General features: G+C 42.7%; 1 protein-coding gene across 1 annotated transcript in view; it reads left to right on the top strand.

Annotated features, from left to right (window-relative positions):
• The window catches only part of LOC113407357 (very-long-chain enoyl-CoA reductase-like), a 79,081-nt gene that overhangs the window by 40,803 nt on the left and 15,219 nt on the right, over positions 1-23,059 (top strand). The window contains exons 2-7 of the mRNA XM_029912382.1: positions 13,807-13,857; positions 14,428-14,479; positions 14,853-14,897; positions 17,193-17,296; positions 19,841-19,956; positions 20,074-20,179. Of these exons, the coding sequence (XP_029768242.1) occupies positions 13,807-13,857; positions 14,428-14,479; positions 14,853-14,897; positions 17,193-17,296; positions 19,841-19,956; positions 20,074-20,179 (474 nt within the window). The remainder of the gene's footprint in view (positions 1-13,806; positions 13,858-14,427; positions 14,480-14,852; positions 14,898-17,192; positions 17,297-19,840; positions 19,957-20,073; positions 20,180-23,059) is intronic.

The following is a 23,059-nucleotide window of genomic DNA, read 5'->3' as shown; positions in this document are numbered from 1 at the left end:
GGCTCTGGGCTCGGGCAGGGGGTTGGCAGACGGGGGGGTGAGGGTTCCAGCTGGGGGTGCGGGCTCTGGTGTGGGGCCGGGGCTGAGGGGTTCGAAGTGCGGGAGGGGGTGCAAGCTTTGGGAGGGAGTTTGGGTGCGGGCGGGGTCTCAGGGCTGGGGAAGGGGGTTGGGGGCACGGGATGGGGTTCAGGATGCGGACTCCGGGCAGCACTTACCTCAGGTGGCTCCCGGAAGCGGCCAGCATTTCCCTCCGGCTACTTGGTGGAGGCGTGGCCAGGCTGCTCTTTGCGCTGCCCGCATCTGCAGACGCTGACCCTGAAGCTCCCATTGGCTGTGGTTCCTGGCCAATGGGGGCTGCAGAGCCGGAACTTGGAGCGGGAGCAGCGAACAGAGCCCACGTGGCCGCACCTCCGCCTAGGAGCCGGAGGGAAATGCTGGCTGCTTCCAGGAGCCACGCAGAGCCTGGGCAGGTAGGGAGCCTGCCTTAGCCCCACTGACCAGAGCTGCCAGGAAAACTGGACGCCTGGCAACCCTACTTCCAGCCTGCCCAGGTAGATAGGCCTGTGCTAGTGGGGCTTGAGCTAGTACGCTAAAAATAGCAATATCTAACTACCTGGTCAGTAGGTAAGAACAAGGTTCTCGGATCTGACGCCATTAGGAAAAAAAGAAAAGGTGTTTCCCATAAATCAGCTATTTCCCATATATCTTACAGCATACAGAGGATTGATATATCCTGACATACACACATAGGTCAGACCTGAAGAACAGTTCTGTTATCTTGAAAGCTTGTCTCTTTCACCAACAGAAGTTGGTCCCATAAAAGATATTACTTTATCTCGTCCACACACACAATGTTCTACAGAAAGGGGGGTAATGGAAGCACTGACAGACATTTAATTAATATATTGCAAATCACAGTACTGATATATATCATAATTACCTTTTGATTTCAGAGAGGTAGCTGCTGCCTCTTTGGGGACAAATTTATTCCCTCAGGGCCAAGTCCTGGTTATGTTAAAGTCAAGGACAAAATGGCTTTTGACTTCAGTGGGAACAGCATTTGGCCCTCTGAGTATGAGATAATTCTATTTGATACACCTTCTCTGCAGGGCTGGCCTTAGGAAAAATGGCACCCTGGACGAACTTGTATTTTGGTGTCCCTGGCCCCCCGTGGGCTTCCAGGCTCCCCACCTCCCTTGAACCTTTAACCCTTGCACCCCTAACACCTGCACACAGCCTGCACACATGAGGGGAAACTGACCTGGATGCATGGAGCAGATGGAATTGCTGCTCACTTTCCCCCTTTGAAGCTGCTGCTCTGTGCACCTTTGCGGGGAGGGGGAACGAAGAGCAAAGTCAGGTCTTCCTTCCTCCAGGTCACTTTGCCCTCCCCTTACGTAGCCCAGGTGGGGAGAGAGAAGCAGCTCCTGATGCCTGCCTCACAGCACAGACCAGGTGGGGAAAGTGACCTGGATGCACGGAGCACACGGTGTTGCTCCTTGCTCCTCCCCCCCCCCCACAGCCCCTTGGGGGGCATGGAGGAACATTGCGGGGGAGCAGTATCTGTGTGTCACCGCTCCCACCCATGTTCCTCCCTCCGGAGGAAGTAGAGAGAAATCTGGATGCTCCCTCCCCCCCACACGAGCTGGGAGCAGTTTCCGATTCTACATTGGCAGTGCACACCTCTGCACAGCTTCCCCCTTTTCCCTGGTGCCCCTAGGCAGTTGCCCAGGTGGCCCACCCCTAAGGCCAGCCCTGCTTCTCTGCCTGAATGTTGTTGGATATGTACAGAATGTGATCACCACATGTCAGAATCCTAAGTCAGTGCATATTCTGTAGTGTGTATGTTATGGAATATGAAACAATATTGAAAATACTGGAGATATCCTTGGTATTGAATAAAAGCAGGCTTATCCTACCCTCATAGCCAGACATGCCAATGTGATCAGTGGAGACAGTGAAGTCCAGTGCATGCTGGGACTTTTCAGCATGACTGGGTACCACAGGGCTACATTGCCAATGCAAGTAAATACCCACTGAGTCAGCATTAGCTTGTGTGGTGCCCCTGTTCACTTTCTGAAAGCCCCATGAGGGCTATTTTTCAGGAGGCAGAATAGCTGCGCTGGAATTGTGCTGTCAAGGGGTTAGCAAGGGTTAGGATTCATTGTGGAGACATAAGACCTCTGGCACATATTGAGGTATTCTTGTGTCTTGTGGGCTAAACTCCTTCCCATTTCCATGAGGGAGCAAATTCTTCCACCCGACCCCATCCTTCTCAGTGAGAGCTACATTTTGGAGTTTGGAGTCTCCTCCTACGCAAGCCATTCATTCTCAGATCGAAACTTGTGGCCTTAAGTCAATGAAGACTTATCCGTACAAATAATTGACAAAAGGATCACCAAGGTATTAGGGGCTCCAGACCTTTCCTATATTGTCCTTGTGATGTTACACTCTATATGATTTTATGAAAATATGCTAATGAGTGTGAATATAATGCAACTGGAATATGCTTCATGCAAAAGGTCTCTTGTGAGGTATCATTACAAAGCTTATAATCTACTGAGTGTGGTCATCCTATTTGTATAAATGTATCACTCTTGTATCTGAAACTAGAAATATGAAATATAACTCTGAGGTCCTATTGTAGTCATGCAAAGTGTGGGCCATTAATGGTGGTTTGGAATCTCGATGGCTCACATCAACCAGGACAATTGACTGTGGATGGCTCTGTTTGCTTGCAGGCCTTCTTGTGAGTCAGGCTGGGAGAATGAGGGCTTGGAGTCTTTCAGGGACATGTGATCATGTCACCTGAACTGGAATCTGTCTTTAACCTGGTGCTTTTCCAAGGAGGGTGGGAACCCAGAGAGGGACAAAGGATCCCCGCCTTGTGCAAAAGATATATAAGGGGGTGGAACAGAACAAAGGGGGCGGCAGTCATGAGAAATCCTCTAGCTACCACCTGAGCTGGAACAAGGGCTGTACCGGGGAAAGGATTGTGCCCAGACTAGAAAGGCGTTCACTCTGTAATAGAAGTTTATTGAAACATCTCTGAGGGTGAGATTTTCATCTGTAATCACTTTCTTACTGTATTAGGCTTAGACTTGTGTATTTTATTTTATTTTGCTTGGTAATTCACTTTGTTCTGTCTGTTATTACTTGGAACCACTTAAATCCTACTTTTTGTATTTAATAAAATCACGTTTTACTTATTAATTAACCCAGAATAAGTATTAATACCTGTGGGGGCAAACAGCTGTGCATATATCTCTATCAGAGCTATAGAGGGTGAACAATTTATGAGTTTATCCTGTATAAGCTTTATACAGGGTAAAATGGATTTATTTGGGGTTTGGACCCCATTGGGAGCTGGGCATCTGAGTGTTGGAGACAGGAACACTTCTTAAGCTATTTTCAGTTAAGCCTGTAGCTTTTGGGGGATGTTGTTCAGACCTGGGTCTGGGTTTGTAGCAAGCTAGCGTGTCTGGCTCAAACCAGGCAGGGCACTGAAGTCCCAAGCTGCCTGGGAAAACGGGCTCAGAGGTAGTCTCAGCACATCAGGTGGCAGTTCCCAAGGGGGTTTCTGTGATCCAACCCGTCACCGTCCTGTTAAACACTGACAGTTTGATTTACTCCCAGTGAAGTCAAGGAATGACATCTTGGTCCCACTGAAGTCAATAGGAGTTATGCATTGACTTCAGTGGGCCAGGATATCCTGCAATATGACTACTCACAGAGCAAGTTATTACTCTGCATGAGGAAGGTGGCAGAAGTTGGCCCTGATGTTGCAATCTGTTTTTTCCATTATGTACATTATGAAGGAGCGAGAGAAGCAGAACAGACTAAAAGGTCTTGGTTTTCTTCTCACACCGATAGCCGCAAGACAAACTCTACTGACTTCAGTGGAGTTGTTCCTGATTCACATCAGTGTGAAATCAAAATCAGGTCCTCTGAGTGCAGATTCACCTGCTTTTCTCAGGAATAGCTTAGTATGACTGAGAAATCTCAAGGGAAGGGGGATATAATTACTTCAACTGAAATAAAGGAACTGCGTGGAGAGAGAAATTTGATAACCGAGGGAAAAAAATTAAGTGATTGAACCTAAGAACAAATTATGTCATGGCCCTAGCTAAATCTAAGGACCCTCACTTACGTAAGCAGTTTAACAGAACAGGCAGGATTAATTTATTTTGTGTTGCTCTTATTCAGGGATAATTTTTCCTAGACTATAAAATAAGCTTTTTTTTTTTAGCTGAGTGATTTTAAAAAATCAATACAGTATTTGCTTGTGTTAATACCCAGCAGGATAAACTGAAACTTGGTGAGGCTGTTCCAAATAAAAATGTCAACAAATATAATTTCTAGGATGTGATGGCATGATAATTTTATCACATAATTTTTGAAGACCAGTTGAGACTTGGGCATTTGATACAGCTCTAAACTGTAAGTTCTAAACAAAATATAAAGTCTCTAATTAAAGGGACACAATCATTAAAACGGTATATCCTAAAAAATGAATGTACATATCTGTTTTATTAACAAAACTGAAATGTTTAAAAGTCTAATACACTTTCTCTGTTGGTGCTGCTAGATTATTCCTTGGATTTTGCTCATGGACAGTGAAACCGAGCAGTTTCCTTTTTTGTTGTTAGTTTCAATTTCTGTTCCCCATGCACAAGCACAATGCTGCAAAGTTTGGGAGGCAGACATGGCAGGGAGTATTTACAGTCAACCCAACAATTTATTTAATTGAAAGAAATATATACCTCTCCCACAAATATTCCCATTGGTTATAGCTTCTGTATAGAACATAACTTTGGGGCCTCTAGTGACTGGATAATGGCCCTTAGAAATATTTTTTAAAGGATCTCTCTAATACTGCAGAGGAAGCCCCTGTAAAAAACATTAGTCATTCTGAATTACAGTCTTGGGAGGGATGCAAAGCCTGGTCTATATTTAAAATACTAGCACAGCTGTGTTGGACAGGGATGTGAAAAAGCCACACCCTTTAGTGACATAGCTATGCCAACAAAAGGTCCAGTGTAGACACAGCTAATATCGTTGGGAGAGGTGGGGTTCGTACACTGACAGAAAAACTCCCTCTGCTGGTGTATGATGCTTCTATACTAGGAGGCTGTGCCAGCATAAGCTCTGTAGTGTAGATACAGCCTGAGATTACTAGGCCCCTACTATCCGTTGGCTATGTCTACACCAGGGATCGGCAACCTTTGGCACACGGCTCGCCAAGGTAAACACCTTGGCCGGGTGCGGGCCAAGTGATATGCTGGCCGCCACTTCCTGCAGCCCCCATTGGCCTGGAGCGGCGAACCGCGGCCAGTGGGAGCCGCGATCGGCCGAACCTGTGGACGCAGCAGGTAAACAAACCGGCCCAGCCCACCAGGGTGAGCCGCATGCCAAAGGTTGCCGATCCCTGGTCTACACTTAACTCTCTACAGCAGCACAGCTGCAGCACTACAAATGCGCTGCTGTAGCACTTCCATGTAGACACTTACTGTAACAGCAGCAGTGGTTCTCCTGTCACTGTAGTAAATCTACCTTTCTGAGAGGCAATAGCTAGTAGAGGGAAGAATTCTTCCAGCTACCTAGCCCTGTCTACACGGGGACTTATGTTGTCTTAACTACATCACTTAGGGGTGTGGATTTTTCACACCCCGAAGCCATGTAGCTGGGTTGATCTAATTTTCTAAGCAGCCCTTACTCAGACACCAAGTCCCATTTACTGGGTGAAATTCTATGGCCTGCGTAATGCTAGAGGTCAGATTAGCACTAGATGATCATAATGGTCCATTCTGGTCTTAAAATCTAGCAGTCTATTAAATCATTGTAACTATGATTATTAACATTTACATTGCACTAGTGCTGAGCAGCCAGTCAGGTCCATGCCCCATTGTGCTAGGTGCTACACAAACATATAGAAAATCCAAGTCCCTGGCACAAAGAGCTTACAATCTAAAAGAACTAATCACACTAGTAAGGGTTACAGGAGCAGACCATTAGGCAAGTGGTCTGAGCACTGTGGCCAATAATCACGTAAACTCACTTGATGCTGAACATGCTTTAGCTATCAGTGTAGACCAGTGGTTCTCAAACTGGGGTCCTGAGAGATTGCACAGGGGGTCCTCAAAGTGCCAACAATCACACCAACAATAGATAGGCTCTGCAGTAAGAAGCAGGCACACCCATCTCACTGACATCTGTAAGTACTCTGCTCTTTTTCTTAAAGCATTACTAAGGGCTTGTCTACACCACGCAGCTTTTAGCGACAAGGCTGTGTTAACACAGCCTTGTCGCTAAAAGTCAGTGTGTGTAAATGCTCTTTGTTGGTACTTTGTCGCCTCAGCACTTTTGCCAACAAAATACTTCCAGCCCCGCGAGCGGCGTTAGCATTGTTGGCAGGAGAGCACTCCTGCCAGCAAAGCCACGTTCACACTGCCACTTGCGTCGGCAAAACTTTTGTCTTTTGCAGGGGGGCTTTTTTAAGTACCCATGAAAGACAAAAGTTTTGTTGACAACTTCGCAGTGTAGACATACAGTACATGTTTATATGAAGTACACACATACCTTTGTCCATCAGTTTCTCAGTTGGGGGTCTGTGATTAACATTGCATTTGAAAAGGGGTCTGTCGACAAAAAAAAAGTTTGAGAACCTCTGGTGTAGATGAACCCTGCCCCCAACAAAAATCCAGTGTGTTCAGTGCTGTGTCAGTTCACATGATTGTTGGCCACCATGTTCAGAGAAGATAACATTTAATAGCATAGGCCGGGCTTTCCCAGGGCCAGCCCACAACATTTTGGCACCTGAGGCGGGGAGCTCAAATGAAGCACCTCGCTTGGGCCAAAACCTTGAAAGTAACACTTAACTTTCAAACGCCTGAACAGCAAATGTAACTTTTCTTGTCTGCATAGTAAACACTGGCATTTTTATCTGTTTGAATAATCAAAGTGGTGCTTTCCTTGCCTTCTTGGTTGCAAAGATTTGAACTGCTTCCTGCTGAAGGTCCACAGTCTGGGTCAACTTATGCTCTATTGAGATGGTTGCAAGGCCGACCAGCCTCTGCTGCATCATTGTGGAGTGTAGATGTGTTTTTATTAACTTCAGCTTGGAGAAGCTGCGTTCTCCACTGGCAACTGTTACACGAAGTGTTAGAAGTATGCGCAGAGCAACAAAAGCATTTGTAAAGACGGTGGTCATCTTATTTGTGCACATATATTCCAGAACAGACTTTGGAGTTGATCCTGCTGAAATGTATCTTGAAAGGGCTTTCAGTTCATCACCTAAATCACTCGTATCAATATCGCGCATGTCATCATGTGTCAACACTGTTTCTAGTGCCCTGCATTGCTGGTGTAAGTCTTCTTCAGGTATAGTGAGGAGTTTTGGAATATCATACAACATCCCAAATATACTGCTGAGTTCCTTGAACTGCATGAAACATTCTTCAACTGACTGTATTGCACAATCTAGCACCTGGTTAAAGAATTCAACTTTGAATTGTTGTTTGGGATCTCTTATGGGATTATCCCGTGCCACGTAATCAAAATATCTTCTTCTTTGGTGACCCTTGTATTCTTGAATGGGTGGGAAAATAGCTTCAGTGTGACGTTCCTCTGCCAACTTCTGTGCACTCTTCAGAACGTTTTGAAATCCCTCATCTGACCGGTAAGACTGTAGGTGTGGCTTTGCTTTATCCAGTTGTTCCATTGCTCCAGTTATATCAAGGTCAACACCTTGGAGTCTCTTGCTTACAACATTTATTTCAAACAGTATGTCATGCCACAACTCTAAACCACACAGAAATTTGAAGTTATGTCTGTTTCTGGTGATTCCATTTCCCTCTGCCACTGTTCTCCCACGAACAGTTCCTGTCATAGCATTATCCTCCATAATGGCAACTATGGCATCATCTATCTTCCCAATTTGGTGTTTGATAGGCTTTATTGCCTCCACTCGACTTTCCCATCGTGTGGCACTCAGTGGTTTCAGTGTCAGAGAGGATGTTCCCAGATGTTGCTTCAAAATTTGCCATCGATGAGTTGATGCATAGAAAAATACATAGATGTTTTGAATTACATTAAAAAATTCAGCAGCCTCACTTGAAGCTGATGCTGCATCACTGACCACCAAGCTCAATGAATGAGAACTGCATGGGACAATAAAAGCTTGAGGGTTTAACTCTCGGATCCAGGTCTGCACTCCTCTGTTCTTTCCTCTCATGTTGGCACCATTATCATAGCCCTGACCTCTCATGTCAGCTATCACAATTCCCATATCTTCCAGCTTTTTAAGAAGCACATTTGTCATACCAGCTCCTGTAGTATCATCAATGTCAATAAATTCTAGAAAATGCTCTCTGACAGTCACCACTGCAGGGACATTTTCACTAGGTTCTGTTGTTGTTACAAAACCTTCCTGCTTAGGTAGAAAAGCTTCCTTTGCTTTCTTTCTTTTTCTGAATGCTGCCCCAGAGGGGCGTTTTCTTCTTTTACTCATGACTGCTGTTCTGTGCCAGCTATAGTGGCTCTCAACACTCAATTGAAGGGGACAAATAAGCAGGCTGGTAGCAGGGCCTGAGTGAGGGAAGATATCAGCGTCTTAAGGGCCTAACTGGCTCCTACTACTTCAGTTGACTGCCTTTTCTCCTCAAGTGGGTTCAGGGAAGCAGCAGGAAACAGGAAGCTCCCTGAGAAGCTGGTGTTAATCACACCAGGCTCCTGGGGGTGCTAGAGATGTACATAAGAGGCTCCTCCTCCTCTCTCTCCCTGCAGCTCCTGCTGCTTTCTGTTATTCCCTCTCACCTTTTCTCCTGCCTGACTATTATGTCTCTTGTGCCCTCCTTCCTCCAGCACAGCACTCCACCATCTCTGTGCATCTAGAGCAGAGAGAATACATATGCACCATCAGCAGACACAATTTTCTTCACTCAGGGTCCTAGTGGCGCCCCCTCTACAGTCTGGCACCTGAGGCGGCCACTTCAGTTTGCCTCATGGTAAGGCCAGCCCTGGGCTTTTCTGTGTCTTTTGGGTATTATAGGAATGCTCAGACACAGCTGGGGAAACAGTTTTGCCAGCTGCCCCTTGTTAAGAGCACTGTAATTGGAAGGCAAAACAATTAACATGTTTTCACTCTGTCCTTTCAAATCTGCCCCATGCCCATGCATTTGAATGGACTTTAAATCTGGGTCCTTTTCATCCCTGTGTTTCTGAAAAGGGAAAGGGTGATTTTGTTCTAATATTTAGCTTTGTCTTGAGGCTAAAAGTGGTTGAGACATCTTAAAGTCCAAGGGTGATGTGATGGCCTCAGCACAGCTGGATACCAGAGAAAAAGAGGGAGATCTTCACCGCCCTCCAGCCCTTCACACTGTTTAAGAGGGCTGGTGTGGGCCAAAGGAGCCCTGCATGCCCTGTGTCCAGTCTGGAGAGGCTTCCTCCAGTGCAGGTATTGCAGCTACCTCTGGAGGACTCTCTTACAAGCCCTGGCATAGGATATGCCTTTGCAGGAGGGATGAGTAGGGGTGGGGCCACAACACTAAGCACTGTGGAGTTTCTGGGCATTACTGGCACCTGTAAGGCAGCTGGGGGAGGCTGCCAAATAACATATGCATGGACCCAGGGCTTTCTAAATTATGCCAGTCGCCTTGCCAGCCCCTGGAGCAGATGAGGATTGGGAGGGTGTAAAGGTGGTGTAGAGCTCCCATAGTCCCCCCTCCCCTGGGCTGTGAATCTCACTCATAGTGGTTTAGGAGTCTGCCCCTCTACCATTTTTTCCATTGGGAGCAGACTTCTCTTCTCTGGTTCTCCAAGGAGAGAGACCTCCATCCAAACAGAGGCAACAAGCTTGGCATTCCCCATATTCCTAAGGTAAAATAAAAAGAGGAAAAACACTTAAAATCCCAGTAACCTTTGAGATCTAAAGAAGCAAAAGGGCACAAACCCAATGGCACCCCCTCTTCTGGCCACCTTGAAAGGGGAGCCCCACTCGAAGATCAGTCTCAGTGTGCTGCAGCATTCGTATCCGATGCAAAGAGACTCATTTACTTGGTACTTCTGGCTGGAGCTCAAGTGCTTCAGTTGGTGCACAAGTAGAAAAAGAGAGGATTATTTAGGGCAAGAGAAGAGAGAGCAGAAAATACAATACATTAAATAAGCGGTCTCATCACTTCAGAACACTCCTATTATAAAGGTATTGACTTCTGTGTTCAGTTAGTGTCATATTGAGGGTCTAATATTAATCTCCTCTCTTGGTTAGTTAATACCAAACAATTAAAATTAGATGTTTGTTTAAAAACCCTCCAGTACTAAGTAATGAAAAAGTTCCAGTCATTTGGTATGTGAGAGGGGTTCCATTATAAAGTGGGTCAATGAGAACAAACTGAGGGGGAAAAAAAGGCTGCTCTAATGAAAGTGGGCTTTGAAATCCCTGGAGACTGCTCCTCTCTTTCCCCCCCCCCGAAACTTGCAGTCTTTTCCAAACACTCTGCTCCAGGTGTTGTGACCTGTTTGGCTCATGTTTGACCCGGCTGCCCCTCACTGAAACCCCTGTGCCAGGTTGCAATGCCTGGAGCAGGGAGCCAAGCCCAGCTCCGCGGGACAGGAATCACTGCTGCAAGGTGAGTGTGGGACAGATTCACCTTCCATCTCCCCTCAGGGCACCAGGTTTGCCTAGCCCAGGGCCCAGCGATGGGTTAGTACGGCCCTGGACATGGCAACCCATCTAGCACCTTCTCACAACCCATTGGTGAGTCGGGACCCATTGTTTGGGAAACACTGTTTAAAGTATTCTCTTTTCCTATCCTCCTTTCCATACACATTCCCTCACATGAGGCTGGTAGAAAATGGGAAATGGACATATACTTTTCATGATGGGATCACCTGCATTAATAACTACTCAGAGGCAAGAGTATGCCCGTATAGCATTGTCACAGCTGCCTAGGGGTTCATTTATCCTTTAGAATTTATCAGAGAATTCTATATTTTCTATAGAATTTTTTAAACCAAGCCCCGGAAGTTTTACATCATGGATCTAATTTTCTGTTAAATGTTATAGCTTGGTTAAAAATGATGCAGAAAGGACATCGTTCTCTGATAAATGCTATATGTGGTTTAAACTAACTTTTGTAAAACCCTGCTGGTTTAACATCTGTAAGTTCTATAGCATTTTTCCATAAGGACAAAATATGCTGAAATTGCATGTGATATAATGGGTAAACTTAATTTTGGCGTCTGAGCCTACAAATCTTTATTCACTTGAGGGTTCTGCTCACAGGACTATTCACCTGGAATTACTCCATGGAGACTACCATGGAAGTTTGGGCCCTACGTTATTTTCAGGACTGACATGACACCTTTAAAATAAACAGATATTAATGTTGGGTGTGTCACATATGGAATTTTAAAGGTTGAATGTACACCTCTACCCCGATATAACGCTGTCCTCGGGAGCCAAAAACATCTTACTGTGTTATAGGTGAAACCGCATTATATCGAATTTGCTTTGATCTGCCAGAGTGTGCAGCCCCGCCTCCCCGGAGCACTGCTTTACCGCGTTATATCTGAATTCGTGTTATATCGAGTCACGTTATATTGGGGTAGAGGTGTATTACAATAGCATTCAATGAACAGCAAAGAGGTGTCTAAGAAATCAGAGATCCTAAGAGGCCATCAGCAAGCTAATATATCAGAGATTAAAGAAGTCGGGTATATGTTTAACATCAGAATTAAATGAAATAAATATTGATATTTAAATGCTTTGATATTGCCCAGGTAAGCAATAGTACATCTGTATTTGTACATGAAGAGATCTATTACAGCGCAAGATCTATGTTGGTTTCTGCTAGACATGTTAGCTTATTTTAGTTAAACAATTTCCAAGTGTACCATTGTAAATGAGTTCTATAGTAATAGGTATGTTTCTTTTGACCTAAAGTGTAGTTATACTCTGAAAGTGACTTTGTGGCATTGAGGAATTCTATGTTTATTATCACTCAATGACTTATAGATCAATGTGCTCTATTTACAAGTAAAAATTATGATTTTTCTGTCTATGCCAAGCTGTGTCTGACTTTTGCAACAGTAATAAAACTTTGGCAGGACAAATTCTTCCCTCAGTTACACCTGTGAAACTTGATGGAAATCTAGCTTGCTATCCCATAGCTATGTTGTCTCTATTGTACTAAAAAGTGTTGTGACATTCTGTACCTCGTGGGAACACCCTACAAAACGATGTTCATCCTTATAATATGATTGTGTGGTATCTAATGCAAAGTTTGTCATGTTGGGTGTCTTCGGAAGTCTCATGATGCACTGAGCATGGTTGTTATAGTGATGTTATAGTATGGTCATAGATTATAATTTCATGTACACCTCTAACTCGATATAACGCTGTCCTCGGGAGCCAAAAAATCATACCGTGTTATAGGTGAAACCGCGTTATGTCGAACTTACTTTGATCCACTGGAGTGCGCAGCCCCGCCCCCCCGGAGCACTGCTTTACCGCGTTCTATCTGAATTCGTGTTATATCGGGTCACGTTATATCAGGGTAGAGGTGTATATACTTATGAGGCTGAAAATGTATCCTCATGGCTTAAAGTAAGCCCAGGCAAAAACTCTCTAAGAGCAGAGGGGCAGTTCACATCTCATCAAGGTATGTATGGGACAAACCCAGCCCAGCCTCACAGGAACAAAGGACGCTGGCCTAGGCAACAACAAAAGGATCTGTTCGACTCTCGAGTGAGTCACCCCCCTTCCTTTGGTCAGTTTGGGTCTGTGATGAGGTAATGCTCACCTGACTCTGAAGGGGGTGGGGGGCGAAGCCAAGAGGGAAGAAAGAACATGATAAAAGGGAGAGACGTTTGCCATGCTCTTTCTCTCTCTTCCACCTACATCTACACACACCACACCAAGTGACTGAAGCGCTGATCATAGGGGAGAGCCTGGCTGAAGAGCAAGCAGCCAGCCCGTGGTGAGAAGCATCTAAGTTTGTAAGGGCATTGAAAGTGTTAAGATCAGCTTAGAATGTGTTTTGCTTTTATTTCATTTGACCAAATCTGACTTATGTTTTGACTTATAATCACTTAAAATCTATCTTTATAGTTAATAAATCTGTTTGTTTGTTCTACCTGAAGCAGTGAGTTTGGTTTGAAGCATGTCAGAGACTCCCCTTGGGATAACAAGCCTGGTACCTATCAATTTCTTTGTTAAATTGACGAACTCATATAAGCTTGCAGCGTCCAACGGGCATAACTGGACACTGCAAGACTGAGGTTGTGGCTTGTGTTTGGGACCGGAGATACTGGCTAGAGTCATTCGGTTGCACAATCCAAGGAGCAGCTTACATGCCAGAGGCTGTGTGTGAACAGCCCAGGAGTGGGGGTTCTACAGCAGAGCAGGGTAAGGCTGGCTCCCAGAGTCAAGGATTGGAGTGACCTAGCAGATCACCGGTCCAGATAACACCAGGGGGGAACGTCACAAGTGTAAAAAAAAACCAAAAACCTATTTTGGTCAACACAGTAAGCACTTTGGCTCTGACTGCACACAGGGAGAAGATCTGTTTGGTAGGAAGTGCTATTTCTCCAGAGTACAGCTGCACTTAGAGATTTAAAGACCTGCAGTTGGTCCTGATCAAAGCTGCCTCTTGGTTATATCAGAAATAGTTATACTAGCACAGTCAGTAGACTGGAAAAAGGTGGTGCTTCATCCTTTGCAATGATCATATTTCTAAAGAATGCCCCAAGAGCTGAGAGATTAATCAGCCAGCAAACAATTAGAGTTGTCATTTTGTTCTCTATCAGGTGGAAATCCTCGATTGGAAGACAAAGCAACAGCTGTGCTTTCTGGATAAGGTAAATGATAATATTGTTAAAATGGCAGTGACAGTATTTAGAAGTTTTTAATTTTCTTTAAGTAAATGGAGTGCTTGTGAAAGGAGCTAGAAAGCCCTTCCTCCTCCACTGGAGACAACAGCCTAGGCAGCGGCAGGGCAAACTTGCCCACGCCGCCTTACAAAATCCCTCAACCCTCTTCTGGAAGGACCAGAGTGCAGGGAGCACTTCCATCTTCATTCGCATTCAACCTCTCAGCTGAGGGGGCCAACAAGGGTGCCAGTTAGTACCAGTTGTGATGTGACCCTGGAGAGATTTCACATAAGCCTCCAAACTATCATCATGTTGTAATAACTTTGGTCATTATTAACATGGATGGATTTGCAATATGAGCTAGAGATTAAATACTCCCTTTTCCTATTACCAGTGGCTTGAGCTGTCCATACTAGACATAGAATTTTTTGGCCATGTTTCGGAAAGTTAAAGGAATGTGTCAACTTGAAAAATCACATTTCCACCTGCACATTTTTTGAATCTACTGATCATTTTCCAATACAAATGTCTTACATGAACAGTATTTTTGTTGCCTAGGTGGAACCACATGCCACGATTAGTGACATCAGATTGATGTTCCATAAATCATGTAAGTATAATATTTTCAAAGAAACATACTAAGGGTACAAATCACATCAGAATATCCAGTACATAATTATTTAATTTAAAATTATATAGTTTGATGGAGCATATGATATACACACATTAACGCAAGTAATCAGCAACTGACCACTAATGTAGCTGAGATTTAAAATAATTTTTCATTAGCTATCTCCTAATTTATGCAAATCTGTGCTTTGATCTGTAACTTTTTGTTGATTTTTATAATAAACAATAAAACAAGAAGTCATAAAAATCTCCAACCGAAAGCCTCTCTCTCGTTCGGTTGCAGTCATTATAACAGTGGATAATCCAAAAGCAAATACTATGGATAATTTTATGTTTTCTAATTTGTCTTGTAGATCCCCAGTGGTATCCAGCAAGGCAGTCAATAAGACTTGACCCCAGTAAGTACCATTCAGGTCTAGAGTAATAAGGCTATGAACACAGTGCTTGCATAGAGGGGTGCCACATCCTGCCCTCTCTGCTGGTATTATCTGCTATAAGTGGGAGTTTTGCTGAACTAGTTAACATTATGACTTTACAAAAAGGAGCCCACCACAAACTGAATTCTTTGAACATTATTGCTCAGAATCCCATACATGGGTCTGGTACCAATACCCACTGTTTAGTTAACTTGGGAGTTTGCACATTGTTTTAATTAGTTTTCAACTGCTGAGCACTTGTCCTTCAATGGAAACAGCATGTAATCTATATGTTACCTGCAGCTAACTGCAATGAGATGGACCCCAAAGTGATGCTCATCTGTGAAAAGTCTGAAGGGTTATGTGCTAGTGCTATTAATTCACATTAACTTCTTTTTATCTCAGTTGGACATTACAGTTTTCTCATGTGATAAGCTAATGCAAAATGAATTAATGGGAATATAGGATCTACAGATTTAGCTGGTGCCAAGTGGCTGATTCAGTTAATTTAGTCACAGGTATTTCTGGTAGAAAACTCTTGTTGCATGGCATTGGTGCACAAGGGAAAGCGTAACTGAAAAAACATGTTAATTCTCCATAGTTATTCAAATAAAATGTAGCACCTTCTTTTTCTGCTATTAAGCACACAGTTATTTACACAATCCCTTTAAATGATTATGCTAGTAAAGATTAACATATTTTTTGGGATCCGTCCATGGGAAAATATGTGCTTGAGCAGCTTGTTTCCTTCCACAAGTATTTACGTTATCAGGCCCTATCCAGTGGCTTATGCTAGGAAAATTGTCACTGGGTGACAGCTGGAACTATGGGGATTCCCCTAAATGCAGGAACTTGGGTGCCACTGCCACTAGCCCAAAGCAGGCATGTGTCTGATAGGCCAAACCTCCGGAATGGAAAGATGTCAGTTAAACAAAAGAGTGTGAAAAAGAGTTGAATATAAATTGCATTTTACTATGCAGAGAGGGAGAGATCCTGGTCTGCTCCATACCAAAACCATGTGGAACCATCACATATCCATTGGACTGAAGTGGAAGGCCACAAAGAGATCATGTAGGGGCACACTGCAACCTCTTGAATGCCATGGCTTCCCTCCATGAAGGAGTTCATGGAGATGAGCAGGCAGCAGTTCTGCAGAAAAGGACCTAGGGGGTTACAGTGGACGAGCAGCTGGATATGAGTCAACAGTGTGCCCTTGTTGCCAAGAAGGCTAACAGCATTTTGGGCTGTATAAGTAGGAGCATTGCCAGCAGATCGAGGGACGTGATCATTCCCCTCTATTCGACATTGGTGAGGCCTCATCTGGAGTACTGTGTCCAGTTTTGGGCCCCACACTACAAGAAGGATGTGGAAATATTGGAAAGAGTCCAGCGGAGGGCAACAAAAATGATTAGGGGGCTGGAGCACATGATTTATGAGGAGAGGCTGAGGGAACTGGGATTATTTAGTCTGTGGCAGAGAAGAATGACAGGGGATTTGATAGCTGCTTTCAACTACCTGAAAGGGGGTTCCAAAGAGGATGGATCTAGACTGTTCTCAGTGGTAGCAGATGACAGAACAAGGAGTAATGGTCTCAAGTTGCAGCGGGGGAAGTTTAGGTTGGATATTAGGAAAAACTTTTTCACTAGGAGGGTGGTGAAGCACTGGAATGGGTTACCGAGGGAGGTGGTGAAATCTTCTTCCTTAGAGGTTTTTAAGGTGAGGCTTGACAAAGCTCTGGCTGGGATGATTTAGTTGGGGATTGGTCCTGCTTTGAGCAGGGGGTTGGACTAGATGACCTCCTGAGGTCCCTTCCAACCCTGATATTCTATGATTCTATGAGGAATGAGAAGGGGGCTGGTTAGTGGGTCCATGATCTATATAAATTCTCTGTCCCTACAGAGAGAGCAGTGACATACCCCCATTAGTGTCTACCCATTTTCTGCAGCAGCAGTGGAATGACAATAATGGCTACTGCAGAGCAGGGGATGAGGATTTAATTCATGGTGTGTTGGTTTCAGTGGTTTTCCGTGGGTGCACAGAAAATTCACTCTTATATTTTTTTCCTATAGTTTTGTATTCAAATATAAGGAAACAGAAGCACTCTGAATTCATTTTATCAAATGGCACCCTCTTACCTAAGATTCTGGTAAAACATATGTCAGGCCAAAGGATCCTACAGATTGGTCTAAACAGACTAAAAGATTTCTTTAGGGTTAATATGTTACCAGAGTTTACTTTAATTTCACTGTGATGTGTATAACTACTTCTTCTTCTCAGAAGGAAAATCCTTGAGAGATGAGGAAATCCTGCAGCATCTCCCAGTTGGCACAACCGCTACACTATATTTTAAAGATTTAGGGCCACAAATAGGATGGACTATGGTGAGCTATGCTGCAAGCCTGAGACATTTTAATTAATGCTTCTCCTTAATTAATTCTTGCATCACTTTCTCTCTGCATTTATTTAGAATGTCCATGCGCTGCCTGGTCTGACAGCAGATATAGACAGTGGAGCTTCATTTTCAGTGACTCTAATCTTAAGAAGCATTTAACCAGAGAACCCAATAAAAGTATATCATGCAATCCTGGCAGTGCACCCCATGGAAAAGCAGCAGTGATTGCCTTGCAACATGGTAGCCTGACACTGTGGAACTAAGGCCTGGTCTACACTAACACCCCAATTCGATCTAAGGTACGCAACTTCAGCTACGTGAATAACGTAGCTGAAGTCGACATACCTTAGTTCGAATTTACCGCGGTTCAGACGCGGTCCACACACGGCAGGCAGGCTCCCCCGTCGACTCCGCGGTACTCCTCTCGCTGACGTGGAGTACCGCAGTCGATGGCGAGCACTTCCTGGTTCGAATTATCGCGTCCACACCAGACGCGATAAATCGAACCCGGAAGTTCGATTGCCAGCCGTCGAACTACCGCGGTAGTGTAGACAAGCCCTAAGTGACTATGTAACTTCTGTTCCTTGGGCTGTCAGAGATCAGGCTCATCTTGTTGTCCTGGAGATCAATCCTGCAAAGACATATGAGTGACTTTACTCATGTCAGTCAATTTTATTGACTTCGATGGGTCTGCTCATGAGAGTAAAGTTACTCACATGCATGTTTGCAGTTCAGGTCCTGGGACACTAATGACAGCTGGTCATTTCAGTAGCAGCATGAATTCAGATTGATTTTGGTGAATAGTTTTGGCTGAATAAACACTGAAAACAAAAATTTTGAAACTCAAAAGTTTGCTTTGAAACTATCATAATGAACCATTTCAACTTTGTGTTTTGAATCAACATTTCATTTAGAAACCAAGTATCACTTCAAATAGACATTCACAATGTTTCATTTGACCCAAACACATTTTTTTTTCTTTTTAGTTTTTCATTTTGTCAAGAAAGACCACCACAAAAAATCAGTTTTGGTTTGAAACTACCCGAATATTTTTTCATATTTTTTGGTTCAGCCACAAAACTGAAAAATCAGTTATTCATTCAGCTCTAACATTAACAGAAATTGAAAACAACAAATGTTCTGCCCTCTTAATTCAAAGAAAAGTTCCATCATGGCAGCGTTAGCCTATAGCATTGACTAGGTGGTAAGAGAAATGGTGGCTTTGAAATTAGTTGGGCAACTGTCCCTGCACAAACCCTTCTGCAATTCCACAATACACATATTGTCCTTTAGTTTTAATTTAAATGTCACAGCATGAAGGTAAAGTTAGACAGGAATTTGAAAACATATCATTTTTAATTACAATAATTAATATAATCTTATTAATGACAAATAGTAAAGACAAAAATAATAAACCCCCCTATAATTTTAAATCACTTTTCATTGAATATAAATCCTCAGATCATCACACTGGAGCCCATATTAGAAAAAGACTCCTACCAAGTAATCCTAAATGCAGTAAGATGATCAGAACAAATAATTACAATATGAGTAGGTAATAAGATCAAGATGGTTTCATATCAATGTACAGTGAAATACCACAGCATATCAAACATTATAATGTAAATAGAAGCATATACCCTGCCATATGATTGTCCTATGAACCATCTAGACCCTCCTCACCCTGCCCTTCATTAATCTTATTCAGACATAACCTAAGAAAAGCTTTAGCTTCAGCAAGTTTAAAGAAACAATATCTTCCCATCTACGGTCAATTTAACCTTTGCCAGGATGAGTGCTGATGCAATTACATCAATTGTAATGATGATATCCATATCACGTAATATCACTAATACCTCAACAACTTTTCTGGACATATGAGTAGCTCTAAGTATATCAGAAAAAAGTGATGATTTTTTGTTACCTAAGTATAGTACATTTCCCTTATTTCTCCATAATTCAGACATGAACCTACTTTAATTAGTTATGGAAGCAAAAGTAATTATAAAAATTGAGGTCAAATTAAAGTGATGCTCATATGAAGTATTTCTATTTTAAACCAAATTCACTCATTAGAAACTAGTTTCTAGCCCTCCACCCTTTTTTTTTTTTTTGGGAGAAATTCTTTACCAGCGTTCTTTTAAAGCTATATTTCAAAAGTAGTTTTATAGTATGCCGAGATGAAAAATAAAGGCTAACGTTATATAAACATAATTTGCATGCACATTTATCACAACTGTATGTGCTCCCATGTTAATTGCACATAACTTGTCACCTGTGCATGGAATTACTGAAGTTGTATGCAGTTACTGCAAATGCAAGTGCACATTATATGTATGCGTTTCTAACAATCTCAGCCTATAATTCCAAATGTTGTCATGGCAAAAAAACAAAAACAAAACAAAACCACACCTCCATTCTGGGTTGGTGGAGGAATTTACTAATCACAAAAAGAAAACAAAAAAAACAAAGCACTGCCACGGATCTGCTCAGTCTAATTATTCTCTCTCTCTTTTTTTTTTTTTTTTGGCAGGTATTTTTGACAGAATATGCAGGTCCATTGTTCATCTATTTTCTGTTTTATTTTCGCATGCCTTTTGTCTATGGCCTGGATGACAAGCTTACATCAAGCCCACATCCAGTGGTTAAGTAAGTTCTGTTATGAGCCTCAAGCAATATTTTTGAAAGCATCATATTTTTATTCCAAATTTCTTGCCACACTTGTTTCTGTAGCATTCCTAAATGCTTTTGTCTTGCTATTTCTAGCTTGGCATGTATCTGCCATTCTTTCCACTACATCAAAAGGTTGATTGAAACAATATTTGTTCATCGGTTCTCCCATGGGACTATGCCACTGAGGAGTATTATTAAGGTAAATTGTGACAAAAATCTACCCACAGCCCTTTAGTAAATACAATCTGGCCCCTCTCTGCACTGCTTCATTAGCACAGTGTTTTGGTGTGGCTTTTGTGGTAATACACAGCAGTTCTGATTATGTAAAGCTGTAATTCTTTTACAAGATCTCACAATAACCTTCCCATTGTAACCTACATACCACCCTGCCATTATAATTCCTGTCACAGTTTTCCCATTGCTCTTTCAAGATTTAATACCTTCAGTATTCATTCCGTTTTTAGCCCGCTAGCTCTCTTGGGTGTGAGGATTTCAGAAGCACTGTTATATTTTAAGGGGGCACAGTCTACTATAACTAGAGGTTTTCAAAATATTTTTAATCTGTTTTTTGTAATAGATTCATAGAATCATTTCTCTCCTTGACAATTATAAATTTGCCTTTGCTTCTTGTGTAGCATAAAGCACCATGGCTGTTCTATATTTCCTTCCTGTCATGAGCACAACCTAGCAACAACTCTGTTCTGGGAGCAGAGGCTCACCTGTACTCCCTCTGTTGACTGCCTGTCTGCCCGCACAGTGGTATGATAGACTGCATGGCTGTGCAGTAACTACAGATATTTAAAAAAAATGAGGCAGCAGAATACTGTATTTTAAAACAATGTTATATAGAATCTGGAGGATAGCAGATTATGTCATATCCTAATAGCCCGGTTTTATGGTATTTAATATTTTGTGTTTAGACTATTCCTTTAAAATACATCTGCCTCTTAAGGGAGTGGTAGTCTCACCTGGGAACGAGAAGGCTCTAGTTTCATTTTTACACCCTACCAATAGTCCTATCTTTGTTATTACCCTATTGATCATCTGACTCCCTGCAGCTGATTAGCATTAGCTTTGTGCTTCCTAAGTAGGAAAAGGGTCCTAAATATTCAGCTAGTAGCATGAGCTGGGCACTGGTAGTCACAGTGAATTTTTTTTGCACAGATTTATTTTCATTGCTTTCCTAAGCAGAGATGTGCACAGGTTTCTATCAGGCTAGCAGCTCACTTAGAAATGTCTAGTCTGGACAAGTGGTAGCTATTTTACATTAATAACATTAGATGTTTGAAAGCAGGACAACTGTACCTTTAAAGTGAATTCATACTGTGCATTAAATCATCACTTGTCACTAGTGTCTGACACCCCTATTGCACCACTCTAGTCCAAACAAAATACAGCTGCTAAAATTCTTATCTTTATCAGTCATTCTGACCAGTGCCTTTGAATCACTTCCCCTTCTCCACTACATCAAGTTCACGATACTTGTCTTCAACCTCAAGTTCATACATAACTATGTGTCTCCCTAGGATAACGAGTCTTGTGGATAAGGGAGAAGCAGTGGATGTGGTATACCTAGACTTTAGTAAAGCATTTGATACGGTCTCGCATGATATTCTTATCAATAAACTAGGCAAATACAACTTAGATGGGGCTACTATAAGGTGGGTGCATAACTGGCTGGATAACCGTAGTTATTAATGGTTCCCAATCCTGCTGGAAAGGGATAACAAGTGGGGTTCTGCAGGGGTCTGTTTTGGGACCGGCTCTGTTCAATATCTTCATCAACGACTTCGATATTGGCATAGAAAGTACGCTTATTAAGTTTGCAGACGATACCAAACTGGGAGGGATTGCAACTGCTTTGGAGGATAGGGTCATAATTCAAAATGATCTGGACAAATTGGAGAAATGGTCTGAGGTAAACAGGATGAAGTTTAATAAAGACAAGTGCAAAGTGCTCCACTTAGGAAGGAACAATCAGTTTCACACATACAGAATGGGAAGAGACTGTCTAGGAAGGAGTACTGCAGAAAGGGATCTAGGGGTTATAGTGGACCACAAGCTAAATATGAGTCAACAGTGTGATACTGTTGCAAAAAAAGCAAACATGATTCAGGGATGCATTAACAGGTGTGTTGTGAGCAAGACACGAGAAGTCATTCTTCCGCTCTACTCTGCTCTGGTTAGGCCTCAACTGGAGTATTGTGTTCAGTTCTGGGCACCGCATTTCAAGATGTGGAGAAATTGGAGAGGGTCCAAAGAAGAGCAACAAGAATGATTAAAGGTCTAGAGAACATGACCTATGAAGGAAGGCTGAAAGATTTGGGTTTGTTTAGTTTGGAAAAGAGAAGACAGAGGGGACATGATAGCAGTTTTCAGGTATCTAAAAGGGTGTCATAAGCAGGAGGGAGAAAACTTGTTCATCTTAGCCTCTAAGGATAGAACAAGAAACAATGGGCTTAAACTGCAGCAAGGGAAGTTTAGATTGGACATTAAGAAAAAGTTCCTAACTGTGAGGGTGGTTAAACACTGGAATAAGTTGCCTAGAGAGGTTGTGGAATTTCCATCTCTGCAGATATTTAAGAGTAGGTTAGATAAATGTCTATCAGGGATCGTCTAGACAGTATTTGGTCCTGCCATGAGGGCAGGGGATTGGACTCCATGACCTCTTGAGGTCCCTTCCAGTCCTAGAACCTATGAATCTATTTAGCTGCACTTGAGCCTAATTTACCTCTCACTTGCTCTGGTGTAATTCTGTTGATTTTAATGGAGTTATTTGTGATGAAAAAAGTCATATCAGGTTGACCCATAACGAATTTTTTTCAAATTTATCACCACACCAACAAAATTTTTTTTAAATGTTTCTGGTCAAATGAAACATTTCATTTTTTTTTAAATAAAATTTAAATTTCAGAATGAAAAGTCATTTTTAATTGAAACATTTTGAAAATGTCAAAATCCAACATTTCAAATTTTTTAAAATATATTTAAAAAAATATTTTTGAGTGAAACAATTTAGGAAGTTCAACATGAATTTGCAACAAGTCTTGGTCAGCCCAAATCTGCATTTCTTGGTGAA

Source organism: Terrapene carolina, unplaced genomic scaffold (assembly GCF_002925995.2).
Source record: "Terrapene carolina triunguis isolate 2854851 unplaced genomic scaffold, T_m_triunguis-2.0 Scaffold211, whole genome shotgun sequence".
NCBI lineage: Eukaryota > Metazoa > Chordata > Testudines > Emydidae > Terrapene > Terrapene triunguis.
The sequence above is the reverse complement of the archived record's forward strand: the minus strand, read 5'-3'. Positions and strand labels throughout refer to the sequence as shown.